A 19499-nucleotide genomic window follows, 5' to 3' on the forward strand; every position below is an offset into this window, starting at 1 on the left:
CAAGACGTTTACTAGGAAAGACACAAACAGCCGGGAAAAGGGTGCGTCATAGACCAGGTTCTGTGCATAGAAGAGGGGCGTTTCCCCTTTGTCATTCTTTCCATGAAGATGGGCTTGGGGTAGACAGGAGGGATCAAGTGCCCATCCGTGGCAGGCCCGGGGTTTAGGGAAGGGAATGTGAGGGAGACATCGGTGGAGGCCAACCGGAAGAGGGACAGAGCCATCCCTGGGCGCAGTACTCAGCGAATGCGCATGCACAACTGGAAAGGCCTTGGCAAATTGCCCAGCCCTGAGCTGAGCGGGGTCAGGTCGATGTCCTCAGGCTCCACCAGCGGATGCAGCGTGAAGTTCTGCAGGATGGAGGTGAGGTAAATGAACAGCTCCATGCGCGCCAGCGGTTCTCCCAGACACAGTCGGCGTCCTGCGTGGGCGGGAGGGCCGAGAGCAGTGGTGAGGTGAGGTTGCGTGGGCTGCACCCCCATATTCTTAGAGGAAAATGTGTGGGTTTGAAGGTAATGATTGGGGATATCACCGACTCAGGAGGGAACGAAGCCGAGGTCGCTGCCAATAGGAATGCAACTGCCTAGGTTCAAATCTTGTATCAGAATTGTTCCTACAACTGGGACAAAAACTGGCGTGCAAACCATTGTGATCTGGCTACGGAGCCCAGCTCTCAGCCGCTGCCCCTTCTCAGAGGCAGCATCTGGCACACAAAAGGCAACGTATCTGACTCTTTAGCCCTCATTTCCTCCTCCCTGGATTGAGTTATTAGAATTCCCGCCTCCTTGAAGCTTCCTGGTCCCCTTCCCTCGCCCGCATCGCAAGGTAGAAAAACCAGAGCCAGCCGCGCCACCTAGTGGAGAATCTGATAATAACCGATAATAATCATTCTTACATTAAGTGGCTACCACTTTGGTGTTATTGGCCAAATTGGAAAAGGGAAATTTCTGTCTGCCAAGTCAAGGATGGGATGGGATAGGTGAAGACGGTTTGAAGAGTAGGGTTAGAATTAAAGTTCACTCCATGTCTTACCAGCCGAAAATGGCATGAAGGCAGGGCTCTTCTTGAAGGATTGATTGGCGTCCAGAAAATGCTCAGGATTGAACTCCTGAGGCGTCTTGAACTGTTCCGAGTCATAGTGCACGGTGTTAAGGAGTGTGATGACGTCTGTGCCCTGTGTGTGCAGAGACACAGCGATGTACGCTCACCAAGGATTCACAAAGTGTTACCTGATGTGTATGAGTATTTGCCTACGTGTGTGTGTGTGTGTGTGTGTGTGTGTGTGTGTGTGTGTGTGTGTGTGTGTGTGTGTGTGTGGAAAGGCCAAGGGTGTCAGAAGAGGGAGGCAGGCTTCCTGGAACTGGCGGCTGTGCTTTGCTATAAGGATGCTGGGAATCCGACCTGGGTCCCCGGAAGTGCACTGAACTGCTGGGACATCTTTCCATTCTGGAAGAAGGTTTGTGTGTCTGTTTGTTTGTTTTCCCCAAACTCGGGTTTCTGTGCTGCAAAGATGAAATGCTAGGGATTGGAAAAGGAACCCAGGTGGGAGTCCATCTAGGTCTCCTAGAGATGGGGGCTAGGAGCTGTTGCTGAGGTCTGAGATGGGGGCCACACTTGGCCCTGAGCTATGTAGAAGCAGATATAGGGTTTCTGAGTGAAGGTGTGTGTGTGTGGGTGCAAGGTGGGGCAGGGTGGGAGGTGGGGGTGTGTGTTTGGAGGGGGTGTCCTCCAAGAATGGTATTTTGCTTCAGGAGATGTTCAGATAAAATTCCAGACCCCAGTCATTCTGGAGAGGGGACCAAGGAAGGGGCTTGAGGTAGGAAGGCATATGGAGTTCCAATCCCTTCCCGAATGAAGGAACTCTGTTTTTAAGAATCTAAGTTGGCTAAGGCAGGGGTGGTAGAATTCCAATACACTGGAGGAGGAGGCGGGAGGATCAGGAGTTCAAGTCCAGCCTCAGTCATATAGGGAGTTCAAGGCCAACCAGGGTACAAGAGACTTCAACATCATCATCATCATCAACAACAACAACAACAACAACAGGCTGGAGAGACAGCTCAGGTGTTAAGGGCACTGGCTGCTCTTGCTGAGAACCTGGGTTCGAATCCCAGAACCCTCTTAGTGTCTCCCAACCATCTGTAACGTCAGTTCCAGAGGCCACAGCGCCCTCCTCTGGCCTCCTTGGGCTCTGCATGTATACGGTACACAGACATTTAGGTAAAACACCATATGTGTAAACAATAAAATTAAAAATTGGAAAAAAGTTTCCAACTTCCCACCTCTGCAGCTTGGCACTCTGTGAGCTGATTACTACGGTCTAAGGACATCCCTTACTTAATTCGGAAAGCCTGAGATACCTCTTCCTAGGTTACCCCCCCACGTAGTTTCAGGAGTCTTGCGCACCTTGGGTATCAGGAAGCCCCGGAAAGGTGTGTCCCGAATGACACGGTGGGGCAGGTTCATGGGGATGACGTCCGCAAAGCGCTGCACTTCGTGGATCACCGCGTCTGTGTAAGGCATGGAGGTACGGTCCTCCAGCGTCGGCATCCGCGAGCGCCCCACCACGTGATCAATCTCTTCCTGCACGCGGGCTGGAGGTGGAAGGGAAAGGTGTGGATGATGGCTCCCAAGGAACGGCTGGGACTGGAACAGGTTTGTGGGAGTGCACGGGCCAGGATCAAGTCAGAGCTTTTCGAGCTGTAGGCTGTGGCCTGTAATCATCGCACGCGGGAAGCTGAGGCAGGAGGATAGCTGCGAGTTTTGGTTAGTCTGGGTTTCGAAGCATTTGTTTTCGAGAGAGGGGAAATGGTGACTGTTGGAAGAGTTTCTGGGTGTGGGTTTGGGTAGGTGGGCTTTAGGGTGGTTTGGGTCCTAGGACCCTCATTTGATTTCTAGAAGGGCTTTGAGGCTCATGGAACAACTCATGGCACGCAGGAGAGCTGTCTCCCACAAAGCCAGGAAGGCACCCGGGAGGCGGAGTCTGGAGAGGGGGAGGCTCATATGCTAGAGGCAGGCCACGTTATTCAGAAGAGGTTAATGTCCTTAGCAGACCTTGTGGCTGGGGCTTAGGGGCGGGGTTTTGAGAGGACAGAGGGAGAAGTCAAATGTGTTGTGGGCAGGGACAAGAGTACACAGGCACGATCCGAATGGCACTGTGTGGACCCTGACGGCCAAGTGGCTGGGGTCAGCCTCTCAGTTGGTTTGACGTGTATGAGAGGGTTGTTAATGGAAGGCTCGACTAGATCCTCTGGACGGGGTGGGGTGGAGGTGAAGGGAGGGAGGGGGGATGCAGAGAGGGCTTTGCTTTCCCTGTACCTTGCACTTTGGGGTACTTCATAAGAATAAGGAAGGCGTGGCGCAGAGTGGTGCCCACGGTCTCCGTGCCACCGAAGAGCAGGTTGTGTGTGGTCATCAGCAGGGTATCCATATTGAAGTGGCTCAGTGGGTCTTGCTTCTCCTGGGGTTGACGGGAGGTAATGAGTCAGGGACTGGGAAAATCGTATACTTTGGAGCCTGTTGTGACCCTCTCTTGAGCTTTTTTTTTTTTTTTTTTTGGTGGGAGCCGGGGTGAAGGGAGAGATAAAAAGTGACAAGGCCCAAGGCGTAATGATTTGTTGGTTGGTAATCGCCCCGGGCAGACATCCAGCAGGACCAGGTGCCCAAGCTGAGATCGCTGCAGGGTTGAGGCTGGGGCGGGGGGGGGGGTAACAGGAGGGCATCGCACAAGCCCAGAGGGAGATTCTTCATCTCAAGGCTACCTGTGCCATCTTTGTGAGGAAGCAGTCGATGAAGTCTCGGGGATTGTTGGGGTCCAGAGAATCCTGGTGTTCGCGGACGCTGCGGGCAATGAGCTCTTTCATGCCTCCAAAGTTCCGGAACATGCGTCTGTGCGGCCCAGGCACCCAGTCCAGGAGACTCGGGAAGATGTTGTACATCTGGAGACCAGAATTGGAGGGGTTTCATGAAGCCTGTTTGGGCGTTGATGGACTAAGTATGGCAAACAGATTAAATCGACTCTGACCCGGTCTTGGCAGGGGCAGCCAAGTTCTGCGTGAGTGGAAAGAGAGTGGGAGGGAGGGGGGCGGGACAGAGGAGGATGGGTGGACTGTGTGAGTAGGGGTGGGGTTATAAGGTAAGGAGTGGGTGCGGGGCGGGCCAGCTACATCTCTGTTGGTTTTACGAATTTTTCTGAGACATAACTCCTTCAGCCCCGGCTGGAGGAGTTCTTTCTATTTATTCTAGGTCGCTCAGGAATCTGTGATAATCCTCTAGCCTCGGTCTCCTTACTGTGATATAAGCATGTATCACCTCGCCAGCCCCTGGCGCTTTTTTGGACCTTGTGGGCTCACTACGCCATCTGGTTGACTTCAGAGTGCTTACCTCGCCCCAGGGGCTGCTCATAATCTGGAAGTTGTCATTGATGAAGCGGATGATAGTGAGCAGACGTTCGTCGTCATAGTCGAAGCGGCTTCCGAAGATGACCGAGCAGATGATGTTGGACACGGAGCGGCTCAGGATAAACACGGGGTCAAAGGGCTTGCCTGAGGTGGAGAGGTGAAGAGAGGTGAAGCGGTCAGTGCGAAGCCCTACCAATTACACGTGCAGCCGCCAGATGGCGTGCTGCCACGGTTTCCGGTTGCTCCCTGTTCCCCCAACCATGAAACCACGTCTTGCGGTCCAAATCGAGCTCACGTGGCCATTCAATGTGCAATCTGACAGCACTCTCAAATACTTTGGCAATGTCACGTACAAGAAAATTCACCTTATCCTGCAGAACAAGAATACTCAATCAAAGGACTGGCTGTTCTTGGATACAGTACCCTGCCCACAACACGGCACACAGGTATCACAGCAAACAGCCGCCCACAAAAAATCACCAGGAAGTTCTGCCGAGCGTCTCTTGGGTGGCTAGCACTTGTAACCTCAGCCGAGGGGCTGAGGCAGGAAGATTGCTGCAAGTTTGAGGTCAGCCTGGGTCATAAGGCTCAAAACGGTCTCAAAATCAGACAGTTGGGGAGCAGAGGTTTGGCTTGGAGAGGCTACCTCAGGCCATTGGTGGCTGCCTTTAACTCCAGGAGATCTGACTCTTTCTCCTGGCCTTGTCAGGCACCCCCACACACTGGGCACACATCAACACAAACACATACACACACATGAATGAATACTAAATTAAAAACAAAATAGACCTTTAGTCATAGTGGTTGACTTTCTGCAACCTCGGCAGGTTGGGAGGCAGAGGCAGGGATTCGGAGTTCCTGGTTATCCTTGGCTGCACAGAGAGTTTGAGATTACCCTGTGTCACGAGAGACCTTGTCTCGGTGAAAGAAAAACCCAATAAACCAACCAAACACAAAATATGCCAGCACAGACAGCCCACGGACATCCCAAGGCTCATTCACAATATCCTGCCTCATGATGTCAGTACACTCCAACATCTGGCTGCCCAGCGCACATCTGGTTATCCCAGTCCCAGCAGCTCAGCCCATGGGATAGCACAGAACACACTGTGCCGTCCTAAGACATACAACCAGACAGCAGAAGAGGTTTTATATATATATATATATAGTCTAAGCTCTAATCATCCAACAGCCAAACACACTGTGGGGTACAATAAAAGTAAACCCCAGCCAGGTCAGGTGGTACAGGCCTGCAATCCCAGCATTTGGGAGGCTGAGGTAGGAGCCTGGGCTACAAAGTTTCTGTTTTGAAAACAAACAAAGCCCATATTTCAACACAAACATCTAAGCCGTGAGAGAACAGTGGATAAAAACAGTATCTGAAGGTAGGACTTTGCTTCGACTCAGTCTCATGCCTTTTCTTTGTCTGAACCTCAGTTCTCAGCTGTAAAATGGGTGTGGTGACCATCCCCTCCTCATGGAGCTCTTAGAGTCAGGGAAGTTCATAGTTGAGTTCTAATCCATCACGGAGCTGCCACAAAGCAAACTGCTTTGTAGGTAGAGTAATGGATTCCACAGGTAACCGTACCCCCAGAATCTTACCTTAGAGTTCTGTAAGATGGTGCCTGGAGGGATGGCTCAGTGGTTAGGAACATGCATTGCTCTTGCAGAGCACATGGGTTTGGTATTTAGTGCCTACACTGGGAAGCTCACAGTTGTCTGTACCAACCGTGAGGACCCAATGCCCCTGGACTCTTTAGACAGCTGTATTCAGGTACACACGCCTCCCCCAGACACATAATTTAAAAAGATTATACAGTCTCCAAAATAAATCTTATAATAGGAAAAATATTCTGAATCACATGGATGGACCTCGGTAAGGTCCTTATAAAGAAGAGTTTAGTGTATAAACAGTATATGAGGTGGGTTGGTGGTGGCGCACACCTTTAATCCCAGCACTTGGGAGGCAGAGGCAGGTAGAGCTTTGAGTCTGAGGCCAGCCTGCCTGGTCTACAGGCAAGTTCCAGGACAGCCAGGGCTACACAGAGAAACCCTGTATTTAAAAAAAAAAAAAAAAAAGTGTGCTTGGGGAAAACGAGGAAGAGGAAGAAGAGAGAGAGAGAGAGAGCATTCTACTGACCTGTTAGTACTTCAAACCTATAAAGCCATGTAAGATAACGAATCTGAATCTGGCTGGCTGGGCGTGGTGTCTCACGCCTGTAACTGAAGCACTTGGGAGACTGAGGCAGAAGAATTGCTAGGAGTCCTAAGCTAGGTTGGGCTACAGAGTGACTACGTAGGTAAAACAAGCAAGCGAACAATTTGGGCTATATTAACATAAGATATTTGTGGCTATCGAGAGAATACATTTTTATGCATTGGGTATGTGTGTGCAATGACATGAAAATGGAGGTCAGAGGTCATGCTTTCTTGTTCAGCTGTGTCGGCCAGGCTTGGCAGCGGAGTACCTTCGTCTGCTGAGACATCCCAGTGGTCCCATTTGTGAACTGCACAGAGCGTTAAAAAGCTAACATAAGCAGTTATTTCCTCTTTTCCCCAAAGCTAGTAAGATTTGGGGAAGAGCTGTGTGTGTGCGTGTGTGTGTGTATGTGTGTGTGTGTGTATATATGTGTGTGTGCGTGCGTGTCCGCGCATACCGTATGCATGCTTGGTACCTGAGGAGGTCAGAAGAAGGCACTGAATTCCCCGGATTGAGAATTATAGACAGCAGTGAACCAACCACCATATAGGAGCTGGGGATTGAACTGGTGTAATTCATTTCTCCAGCTCTGTGGTATTTGACATCATCATCATCATCATCACTAGGAATAGACAAGCTGGGCTTTGAATGGCTACAGACAACTCGACAGAGCTGTGACCATTAGGTGAGCCTCAGGGGCCCTCCCGCCCGCCAACCCCAGGAGGGATAGTTCACACCAAGGGCGAGAGGCCCCCAGGGGTTTTTTTTTGTTTGAACAACCCAGCTGGCCTTGTTACCCAGCTCTGCTGGTCCTCTGTCTCTGACCTCTGTGTGTGCTGGGATCACAGGCAGCCACCATGGCCACCTGGCATTTGTGTGAGGACTGGGGATTTGAACTCTCAACCCCATGCTTCTACAGCAAGTGCTTCACTCTCTGAGTCATCTTCCTAGGCCCTGAACACTTTCACCCCATCTTTTCACACCCAGGCTCTGGAGCCCGCCTGTAGGACGGATGCTATCCAGAGGCGTGGCCTGACCTTCCGTTTTCCGCAGCACCTCCATCAGGAAGCCGCCTTCTTCCAGGATCCGCTCCTCGATACTTCTTTTTCCCATGCCAAAGTTCCTCAGGATTTGGACCGAGAACCTTCGGAGGATCTTCCAGCGTTCTCCGTTGGAGAAGGCGATGCCTGGGAAGGGAAAAAGAATGGCAAATTCAGCCGGCAACCTTAGCAAACCCTTACCGAGTCCCTGCCAGGTGCCCGCTGTGGATTCTGTAGGACTTGGGCTGATCGATCGCTCTACTTCTGTATTCCCCTGTAAAGACCTGTCGCTTTGAGGTGTCAGAAAGGCAGAGTAAAGACCCATGTTGTGTCAAAGTGACCTTTGCATTGTCACCAAATTTTGTTGACTGGTTATTGATTATCGAGCGCACAAACAAGGGATGCATACGGAAAGTAAATACCGGGACTCTGGGAACTCATCCCAGGACAGGCGCAGCCTCTGAGCCCTTGTACACCCGCTCATTGAAGCGAGTCTCTCCCCCACTTTCTAAATGTTTCAGTACTGGGGATGATTGAACCAAGGGCCACACAGACACAAAGGCAAGGGGGCTATCACAGAACCGGGGCTGGAGAGATGGCTCAGCGGCTAAGAGCACTGACTGCTCTTCCAGAGGTCCGGAGTTCAATTCCCAGCAACCACATGGTGGCTCACAACCATCTGTAATTAAAAAAATAAAAATAAAAACAACAACAAAACCTTTTGCTTTTTGTTCTTGACAGCGCCTTCTTATGTAACCCTGGCTGGCCTGAAACTCATTCTGCAGACCAGGCTGGCCTTGACCTTGCAAAGATCCCTGTGGTTCTGCCCACCAACTGCTGCAATTACAAGTGTGTGCTACCATGCCTGATTCCCTTTTCACTTTTATTAATACTATAAGATTGTTACATTTATTGATTAATTGTGTGTGTGTATGTACACACGTGTCATAACTCCGTGAAGGCCATCTGTGTTTTTCTTTCTGCTGTGTGGGTTGCAGGAATTGAACTCAGGTAGCCAGACTTGGCAGCAAGTACCCTTACCTCCGGAGCCATGCAACTGGCCCCACACTTCACGATTTGATTGACACCAGCTGTCTTTCTCCATCACCCTCCATCACATCTGCTTTACTAAGGCGATGCCTTTCACTTGAATCCAGAGCCTGCCAACCCAGCTGGCCTTGTTACCCAGCTCTGCTGGTCCTCTGTCTCTGACCTCTGTGTGTGCTGGGATCACAGGCAGCCACCATGGCCACCTGGCATTTATGTGAGGACTGGGGATTTGAACTCTCAACCCCATGCTTCTGCAGCAAGTGCTTCACTCTCTGAGTCATCTTCCTAGGCCCTGAACACTTTCACCCCATCTTGACCTGACTCGTCATCTTCATCTTTCGGGTCTCAGGAAGACCTCTGGGGCAGGAATTCCTTCCTGCCTGGGTCAGGTACATTGCTTGGGTTCCTGTAGCTCCCCAACGCAGTTCTGACCATGCTGGGATGCCACAGTCTCATGATGGCCTGTGTTTTAGGAATCATGGGATAAAGTCTTGAGTTTTATATTTGTTCTTTTTTTTTTTTTTTTTTTTTTTTTTTTTTTTTTTTTTTAATTTTATGTGCACTGGGGTCTTGCCTGCAAGGTGTCAGATCCCTTGAAACTGGAGTTACGGATGATTGTGAGCTGCCATGTAGTTATTGGGAATTGAATCTGGAACCTCTGGAAAAGCAGTCTTATGTGCTGATCCATCTCTCCAGCCCCAGGTCTTGGATTTCTTTAAAAAAAAAAAAAAATCTGATTTTTTTTGGATGTAGAATTAGCTGTTGAAGAAGATGAAGGAGATGGCTCAGTGGGTAAGGTGCTCGCCATGTGAACATGAAGATGCGGGTTCTATATCCTGCCGCCCATGTTTGTTAGGCGTGACCGTGACTATTCCTGGTGGAGTGGTGGGAAGACAGGTGGAGGCAAGACCCTGTCTCAAACGACATGCAGACACCCTCTCCTCAGATGAGACGGGATTTGAAATGGGGGAACACGGATGCCGACCTGAAGGGGATGGGTGAGACTCTGTAACTCGGCTACTTGACTGAGTGGGGTTGGTTTAGAGCAGTAAGGGGTGAACGTAGGGTTTCGTCTGAGTGGACGTGGAGGTTGGTATGGTGGGAGCCGGAGATGACGTAGATCCTACCCTCCTTCCGGCATGGAATGGCTGCTTAGTTCAAGGTACAGGTGGGAGCCGGAGATGACGTAGAGCCTACCCTTCTTCCGGCATTGCTCATCTGTGCCCTTCCTGAGGTCGTCAGTGAGATCTGTGGCTCTGAATGTCTTTGAGAGGACAGCCTCTCACCCTCATTCCCTTCCTAGATATGCAAAAGGCTAGGCGCTGGAGGAGGTCGGGGCAGGCTTACCGTTGCCCTTGGTGAAGTTGAAAAAGACAGGGTATGAGCCGCGGCCGCTGAATTCCTCCCCTTTGTCCACAAGAGCCTCCTTCACAGTTTGGTATCCGCTGAGGACTATCACACGCCTGGGCCCCAGGTACACCGTGAACACTGAACCATAGTCCTTGCTAAGCTGGAGATAGAAGAGAGAGTTTACAGGGGGCTCGGTGGCCATGGCAACCCATCTCCAAAGGCAAGTCCCCTGCACCTTGGTGAGTGAGGTCAGCAAGTCTTGGGAGCGGAGCTGCAGGAGGTTGCCCAGTATGGGAAGAGGCTTGGGTCCTGGAGGCAGCTGGCCCTTGCCCCATGAGCTGAAGGTCAGGGACAGAGAGATGACAGCCAGGAGGAGAAGCAAGATGGCTGTGCTCACACCGTCCATCTCGAAGACAGCTGCAGTGCCTGGAGGGACAAAGTGGGAGAAGTCAAGTGTGGGGTCCCTCCCCCCACATTGTTGTGGAATTTTTCTCCTTTGGGCCCAGGCAGTGGGGACAGTGGAGGGAAGCAGAGGCAGAGGGATGCCAGAGCGTTAAGAGGAAGAGGAGGAAGAAGGAAGAGGAGAGAAGGAAGGGTGTGTGAGGACACAGACAAACTGTCAAAACTTAAACCTGAGAAAGGAATGCAGAGGCGGGTGGAGACAGACAGCTACAAGGACCCACAGGGGCAGACATGATATCATAAACAGTGACATTAGCTGTATTAACTATCAGTTATCAATGTATTGTCTATTAACCATCTATCTACTGATTGTCTATCATCTATCAGTAATCCATCTAACATCTATCTATCTATCTATCTGTCTATCTATCTATCTATCTATCTATCATCTTCCTATCTATCTATCTATCTATCTATCTATCATCTTCCTATCTATCTATCTATCTATCTATCTTCCTATCTATCTATCTATCTATCATCTTCCTATCTATCTATCTGTCTATCTATCTGTCTATCTATCTATCTATCTATCTATCTATCTATCTATCTATCTATCTTTCTACCTATCTATCTCTCATTTATCTATCTTAAACCATGTACCAAAACACTGACTGTCACAGAAAGAAATAACAAAAGATAGACACACAGAGATGGGTACAGACAGCTAGAGAAAAATCACAGGAGAGAGACTGAGTGGGAGAGAGGAGAGAGAGAGAGAGACAGAGAGAGAGAGAGAGAGAGAGAGAGAGAGAGAGAGAGAGAGACAGAGAGAGAGACAGAGAGAGAGACAGAGAGAGGGGAGAGAGAGGGAGAGAGAGGAGATGGAGTTGAAGGTCGAAGAGACAGATACATGCTTTTTTTCCTGGTCTGTTAAGATAGGGTCTCACACACAGCCCATGCTGGCTTCAGATTCATTCCAGCTCCAGGCTCTTGAGTGTCAGGATTACAGGTATTCATTCACGATACTTAGCTCGGAGATGTCCACTGAGACAGAGAGTCAGAGCAGTCATAGTGCTGCATGCCCGCAACCCAGCACGAGAGAGGCAGAGGCAGGAGGGTCATGAAATATTTGAGGTCTGCCTTATCTACATAGTGGGTTTCCAGCTAGCCGAGGGCCATGCATCAAAACCTTTTTGCAAGAAGCGAAACAACCCCTTCAAATAAAACAACAGTAAAACCCCAAACAAATGAGCTCAAAGCAAACCAAACAACAACAAGGAAACCAAACCAGAACGCTATGAAACCGTCCAGAGATGGACGCTGTAAAATAAAAGGTCTTAAAAGGCACATTAAAACGACACATGTGGCACTGCTATTTATCAAGTGAAAAAGAAGAAATAAGAAAGGGAATAAGGAGGGGGTGCAGGGAGATAGATAGGAGACAGAGGGGGGTGGGGGATCTTCTGAAAGGGACCAATGAGGACAGAGGGCATGGTCCAGACGAGATGAGACAGACACAGAAGCCCCAGAAAAGATTCTCAGAGATGGAGCCAGCAGCCTCCTTTGGAGGTCACCCCTCACCTGTGTATTCTGTAGCAATGTTCTGGAACTCTTGTGTGCGCTGCGGTATGTGTGTGTGGGGTGCAGGGGGCGCCTGCTCTTAGTTGTCTCTCCGTGCTCCTCCTCTGCCCTGCCTTCTTTCCCGGTTCTTCCAGTGAGCTTGCTCCACTCCTACCATCCCATCATACCTTTCCTGTAGACCCTGGGCTCCCAGCCAGCTGGCATGGTGGGGTAAATGGGGCCACACCTCTAGAACCCTCTGACTTGACTGGGTCCTCCTGGCTTGAAGGCTGACCTTAAATCTCCTCGGTGTGGACAGTGATTGCTATTTGCCTTGGAATAGGGCAAAGGCTTCTTGACTCTGGGCCTGGTTTTTGAGGAGAAAGTAGGGTTATGGCTTAAAAAAAAAAAAAAAAAAAAAAAAAAAAAAAAAATCATGGACCAGGGAGGAAATACTGTGGAACCAGTACTGGATTTAGTCCTAGTTTGAGCTCTTTTGTTCTGTGTTTATGGGTTCAAGTCCAGCTAGGCTACTCCAGCCAGGAGGCCTTGTGTAAGGCCCATTTCCTCTGCGTGGACTCCTCATTTTCTGGCATTTCTTTTCCTGGATTCTTCTAGCAGTCTCCTACTTTGTCTCTGAAATTCTTTCTCTCTCTCAGTCTGGCAATAAAATATCCTAAGAGAATTGTATTAAAATGACAGGACACACGAGATACTGCTGCTTGTCAAGTTATTAAAAAAAAAAAAAAAAAAAGGAGAGAAAAAAGGAAATAGAGAATAAAAGGGAAGGAAAGATGGATACATTGTAGCCAAGGGTCTGGGAGACCCTTAGAGGTGTATCCAGTGTTGCTGTCCTTCGTGAGAAGGGGAGATGGAGCCCTTGAAGCCATCCTTTCTCTTTAAGATTAACTTTAAATGTTAATTATGTGTATGGATCTAGTATGTGCATGTGAGTGCAGTTGCCTACGGAAGTCAGAGTTCGATACCCTGGATCTGGAGGCTGTTGTGAGCAGTGCTGGAACCAAATTTGGAGCCTCTGTAAGTGTGGTGCAGGCTGTTAGCCACCGAACCACCCCTTTAGTCTCGTGCGGCCCAGAATATCTTAGAGCTTGCTATGTGGCCTAAGGTGACCTTGAACTTTGGAACCTTCAGCTTTGCCTCTGGAACGATGGTGCTATGGGCGTGTACATTCACACCTGGTTTTGGAACTTTGGAACCCAGGGCTTCATTCAGGACAGACAGACGCTCTGCCATTGGAGCAGCTATACCTCCGGCCCTGCCTTTCTTTCTCTCTGCGTTTCTTCCATTCTTATCTCCCAGTAACTTTTTCTAGATAGCTGTCTCTTCTTGTCTCTGTGACTCATACTCCTGTAAATACAGAGGCTGAAGGGAGAAAGGCAGGATGGCAGAAAAAGGACCTCAGACTCAAATCACACCCCTCCCCCCGCCTTAGATGAGGTCCTCTTGCTGCTCTTCTGAGTCACTGCCTTCAACCCCCTGCTACCCATGCCTGTTCTTGGCTCTCCTCTTGGAAACTGGCCCAAGTTTCTCAACTTCTGTCCAGGTCAGAAGAATAGAGTGCCAAAACCAGAGCTGGGCCGGCGTGAGGGAGAAATGCACTGAAGTCAAGGGTCTGGGAGGCCCTTGGAAGTGCACCAAGCTTCCGCTGTCCTTCTGGGAGGTGGTGGGAGAGGAAGCAATTCTATACTTTAGGTCTCAAGTACTCAGTGAGATGGAGGTGGGGCGGGTGGTATTGTTACAGCCCTGGAAAGGCTGGTTAGGGCTGGTCCTGGGAGAGGGGTGAAAACTTCCTTGTGGGATTACACTCCTCCTGTTTCCCATGGCATCAGCCCCTACTTCTGGTGGGGAGGTGCAAACTGAATCCACTTCAGTCCCTTGTCTCTGAAACTGTTCAAGAGGCATCCCATGTGATGGCCTCACCGGGGGAACCCAGGGCTTGTGAAAGGTTGTTTTAGAAACTTCGTGTTCTTTTTCTGTTCTGACTTGCCGCGCTGTTCCAGATGGAACTTGGATTAATGGAATAGAGATATGCTTTAATCTCTAAGACTTGGTTCCATTGATATTTTGGGGCTAATAATTCATGTGAAAGGCTGTGCTGTGCGTGGTAAGATGCCGGAAGCCGTTTTTCCATCCATCTGGTTGTGATAGGACCAAATGGCTTTGGAGGTTCTTTCTCGTTTTGCATATTCTCTTTAGATTTATTGTGTTCTATATGTGTGAGTGTTTTGCCTGTGTGTGTATCTGTGTACCACATGCATGCCTGATACCTGAAGAGGTCAGAAGAGAATGTTAGATCCCCTGGAACTACAGTTATGGGTCGTTCTGAACTGAACCAAGTCTTCCCAGTCCTCGGGGTGTTCTTTCTCCTTTCTATTTCTTATTTTCTTGTTTTCTTGTTTTCTTTCTTTCTTTCTTTCTTCTTCTTCTTCTTCTTCTTGTTCTTCTTCTTCTTCTTCTTCTTCTTCTTCTTCTTCTTCTTCTTCTTTTTCTTCTTCTTCTTCTTCTTCTTCTTCTTCTTCTTCTTCTTCTTCTTCTTCTTCTTCTTCTTCTTCTTCTTCTTCTTCTTCTTCTTCTCTCTCTCTTTCTCTTTTTTGATGCTGGAGATCAAATCTAAGGCCTTACGTATATGCTAAACAGGAACAGACCGATAAAAGTTCTACCACTGAGCCACGCCCCCAGCCCCTCACTGGGGGATTCTAGGCAGGGGCTCTACCACTGAGCCATGCCCCCAGCCCCTCACTGGGGGATTCTAGGCAGGGGCTCTACCACTGAGCCACGCCCCCAGCCCCACACTGGGGGATTCTAGGCAGGGGCTCTACCACTGAGTCACGCCCCCAGCCCCTCACTGGGGGATTCTAGGCAGGGGCTCTACCACTGAGTCATGCTCAAGCCCCTCACTGGAGGATTCTAGCAGGTGTTTTACCAATGACCCATGCCTCCAACCTCCATTGTTAGATTCTAGGCAAAAACTGTACAGTTACCAATAATGCATCTAGCCCATCACTGGTTGATTAGACTCATTCTTGATTTCTAAGACTTTGAGGTACATCCTTAGGTTATTTACTTAAGATTCCATGAATACTTACATATTTGAGACAGGGTCTCATTTGGCTGGCCTTGAATTCAAAGAGATCTGCTTGTTTCTGTCTCCCATGTGCTGAGATCAGAGTCAATGCAGCACTTTGCCTGGTGCTTTGGCCTTAAAAATATTTATTTTAGCCATGCACGGTAGCACACGCCTTTAATCCCAGCACTCAGGTGGTAGAGGCAGGTGAATTTTCATGAGTTCGAGGCCAGTCTGGTCTACTGAGTGAGTTTCAGGACAGCCAGGACTATACCCAGAGAGAAACCCTGTCTCCACAAAACAAAACAAAACAAAAACAAATTTATTTTATTATTTTTAATTTTGAGTGTGTGTGCACATGAATTTCAGTGCCTATGGCTGGCTGTGGCATCAGATTTCTGGTTGCCGGTGCTGGGCACCAAACTTAGGGCCTCTGCAATAGCAGGACTACTTATTTTAAATTATTTTTTTTCATACACTATATTTTGATTATTTTTTTTCCTCCTCAAATTCTTCCCAGATTCTCCCAACCTTTCTACCCACCCATCTTTATGTTCTTTCTTTTTCTTAAAAATCAAGGACAAAAAACAGAAGAAACAACCTTACCTCTTGATAAAACTCATAAAACCCCAAATCAAGGCAAAAAGGCAAAAGACCAATAAGACAAAAACAGAGACAAACACAACCCCCCAGTCCCCCCAACCCTCCATCCCCCAACCTCCCAACCACCCCAACCTCCCAACTCCCCCTAATCTCCCAACCCCTCCAACCTCCCCAGAGCAAAATAAAACATAAACACTGTAAGAAATACAGTTGAATTCTTTTCCTGTTGGACAACTATAAATTCCTTTGGCCTGTCTTTCTTTTATCCTCAGTAATTATGGAGAGCTTTGCTAGTTTGGATGGGTAGTTGTTTTCTTTTAAAACTTGAAACACATCCTTCTAAGCCCTCCTGGACTTGAGCTGAATCATCAGTTGTTCTGATGGTACTATACTTGGCTTTCTGCCTCTCCTGCCATTTTCTTTTCTTCCTCCCTCCCTCCCTCCCTCCCTCCCTCCCTCCCTCCCTCCCTCCCTCCTTCCCTCCCTCCCTCCCTCCCTCCCTCCCTCCTTTCTTTCTTTTTATGCTTGTGTGTGTGTGTGTGTGTGTGTGTGTGTGCGCTTATTTTGAGACAGAGTCTCTCTATGTCCAGGTCTGACCTGGAACTCACAATGCAGGCAGGTCTGCAACTCTGAGATCCACCTGCCCCTGCCTCCCAAGACCTGGGATAAAAGGCTACACCATCACTGTGCCTGGCCTCTTTCTGCTGTTTGGTGCACACATTCCTTGTTCTGTGTACTTAGTGGTTTAGAACTGCAGGGGAGCCTCTCTTATGTATCTGGCTTGGCATCTCTTTCCTTTACGTTGCGGGAAATTTCTATGATTTTGTTTTGAATGTTTTTTTTTTTTTTTTTATGCTCTTAGAATGAAATCCTTCTACTTCTATGCCTGCATTTCTTAGATTTGTTCTTTTCATGGTATCACTGATGTTTTGCAAAGCCCGGGTGCCTTCTTTTTAAAATTTTGTTCTTACTGGGACAGCCTAGCAACTCACTAACTTCCCTTGTCTTCCGTCTCAGATCTGTGTTCTGTCTGGTCCGCCCTGTTGGTGAGCTTGCTGGGTTTTCACTTCCAGCATTTTGGTTTGGATTTTCATTAAGATTTTGAGCTCTTTATTAAATTCCTCTTTTGTATCTTGGGTTGGCTTTCTTATTTCATTCAGCTGTTTTTTTGTCCTTCTAGAATTTATTCTGGAGTTAATTTTCTTTTTCTTTTTAAAATTTCTTTGAGCAGATTCATAATAATTATTTTAGAATTTTTCGAGATTCCATCTAAATCATTCTTGATGGAGGCAGTTCTTGTAGTATTGGAAATTTTTGGAGGATTTATATTGCCTTGTTTTTTTCATGTTTCTTGTGTGTGTATGTGTGTGTGTGTGTGTGTATGTGTGTGTGTGTGTGTGTTTCCGGGATTGGAACTTGGCTATCTGGAATTAGGCCACTGGTTGAATTTATTAATTTAAAATATTCTTAATTAAAACAATACACATACACAAACACACAAAAACACATACACACAAACACATACACACACAAACACACACAGACATAAATATACAAACACATACACACACAAACATACACACACAAACATACACACACAAACACACACAGACATAAACACACATACAAACACACAACACACAAACACACACACATAAACACACACAAACACCAACACACACAAACATGACTCCACCACTCCTAGACTCTGAAACCACCTGTACTCACATATGTGTACATGTATGCATGTGTTGGTACACATAAAACATACATCCAGAAATACACACACACAAACATAAACACACACAGAACATATACACAATCAATACAACCCAAACACACATACATATACACATAGAAAACATACACATAAACACACACACATTAAACACATACACATAAACACACATGCAAAATTTTAAAAATGAGGGATGAGGTTGGAGGTTTGTGGTGTTATTTTTCTCACCTAGAATGGTTGTTGGGGTGCCAGGCGTGACACCCCGGTGCTAATTTGTTGTTACACTAATATCTGAGAAAAAAAAAAAAAAAACAATGACTATCAGAGGCCAGATACACAGTCCAGTAACAAACAGTCAAACTGAGTCGGTCTTTGAGTGCCAGCCACTGTGTGGTGTAAAGAGTTGCTGATAGTAGGGTGTGCACTGACATTTGGGTTGTTTTAATTATGAATGAACAGGCAACAGCAAACAGAAAGAGTTAAAGGGGAGGGAGAGCTGGAGAGATAGCTTCGCTCTTCCAGAGGACCTGGGTTCCGTTCCCAGCACCCACAGTTTGGCTCATAGCTGTCTGTAACTCTAGTTCCAGGGAATCTGCTGTTCTCTTGTGGCCTCCAAGACAAAGTACAAGGCCAAGTACACAGTGCACAGACATAAATGCAGGTAAAACACTCATGTACGTGAGAAAACAATTTCAAAAGAAAGACAAAAGCTCTATCAACAACCCAAACCCTAAACAAATAAAACCCTAATCTTGGTTCTCACTCACTGGGTCGAGACCCCTTTGGGAGTTGAATGACCCTTTCACAGGGGTCACACAGATCCGATATCTTGAATACCAGATGTTTGCATTAGGACTCATAACAGTAGCAAAATTACAGTTATGAAGTAGTAACAAAAGTAATTTTAGTGACTGGGGGTCACCACAACATGAGGAGCGGTATTAAAGGGCCACAGCATTAAGTCTGTTGCGAACCACTGACATACTGTAGGGCTACAGATTAGTACTGGGGTACCAGAGAAAAGGTGGGTGAGGTGAAGGTATGGGTAGGAGTTGAAGGGACGAAGGAGAGGGTGGTAAATGGGAATGTGGTTTTGTGGTAGAGCATGAGATTAGCATGTAGGAAGCCTCAAGTTCTATCACAAGGAGGAGGGATACAGGGAGAAGGGAGAGGGTTGGGGGAGGAAGACATGAAGGAAGAAAGGCAGACAAGCAGTTGTGAAACTAGAGGTCCCCGCTCTGCACTTTCCTGCCTGGCTTTCACAATCTCACACACTTACTTCATTCTCCACGAGTTGGGGGAAAGGTGGGCCGACACACAGACTCCTTATATCTAGCTTTGCGAAACGCTGTAGACAAAACCCACACCCAAAGGCTGACCGAAAATGGTGGGGTAAAGAAATATGCTCAAATGATGTCTTCTGTCCTATTTAGCCTAAGGTACAGATCACAAACCTGACCATTCTTGTTTAGAAGAAAATGAGATAGGAAAGAGTAAGAGAGAGAGAAAGGGCTATCGGAGGGCGCTTCAGAGAACAGAGCAGATTAGACTGTTCTTTGAGTTGCTGGGCTGTCTTCAGTGACCGAGCTTTGCTGTCCTGATTCAGTCCTGACTTTCCCAAGAAAATGCACAGAGGAGTCCCAGCGCCATATGTTTGCCACATGCAAGTAAGTGCTCCCCCTCTGAGCTAGCTTCTGAACTTGGTGAGATTATTGGCTGTATTTGGATCTCCAGATGGTTCTGTTGATGTCATGCAGAATGTGGAAGCCCTTCAAAGAGCCATTCCCATAATTTAAAATGGCATGGAACATAATTTAGAGGCTCTGAACGTTAAAACAGGGAAGTCCAATGAAACTAAGGCCCAGAGACTTCAGACATGCTGATCACTATTTGAAGAGACCCTCTGGAAAACTCAGTGTTGTGTAGGTACCCCAAAGAAGCTGAAGTCAGTCAATGTCTCCATCATTTGCAAAAACTATCATTTGCAAAAACAAAAGCAAGCCTGCCATAGTGACTCAAGCCTATAAAGCAAGATCTTGTCTCAAAAGCAATCCATCCACCCACCCATCCATCT

At 47.9% G+C, this 19499-nt stretch overlaps 1 protein-coding gene across 2 annotated transcripts; it reads right to left on the minus strand.

Annotated features, from left to right (window-relative positions):
* Positions 1-12188, minus strand: LOC308413794 (cytochrome P450 2F2). 2 transcript variants are annotated; one of them, XM_080908871.1, is made up of 10 exons: positions 12021-12188; positions 10273-10463; positions 10035-10197; positions 7635-7784; positions 4381-4541; positions 3759-3935; positions 3316-3457; positions 2404-2591; positions 1033-1174; positions 1-421 (listed from the first exon to the last, which is right to left on the minus strand). In XM_080908871.1, exons 2-10 carry the CDS (start codon positions 10441-10443, stop codon positions 240-242), a joined length of 1476 nt encoding a protein of 491 aa, XP_080764997.1. In that variant the 5' UTR covers positions 10444-10463; positions 12021-12188; the 3' UTR covers positions 1-239. The 2 variants fall into 2 exon arrangements, with proteins under 2 accessions (XP_080764997.1, XP_080764996.1); XM_080908870.1 differs by lacking the exon at positions 12021-12188 and adding an exon at positions 11387-11688.
* Positions 12189-19499: the final 7311 nt, after the last annotated feature.

This window comes from Micromys minutus, assembly GCF_963924665.1.
Source record: "Micromys minutus genome assembly, chromosome: 32".
Classification (NCBI taxonomy): Eukaryota; Metazoa; Chordata; class Mammalia; order Rodentia; family Muridae; genus Micromys; species Micromys minutus.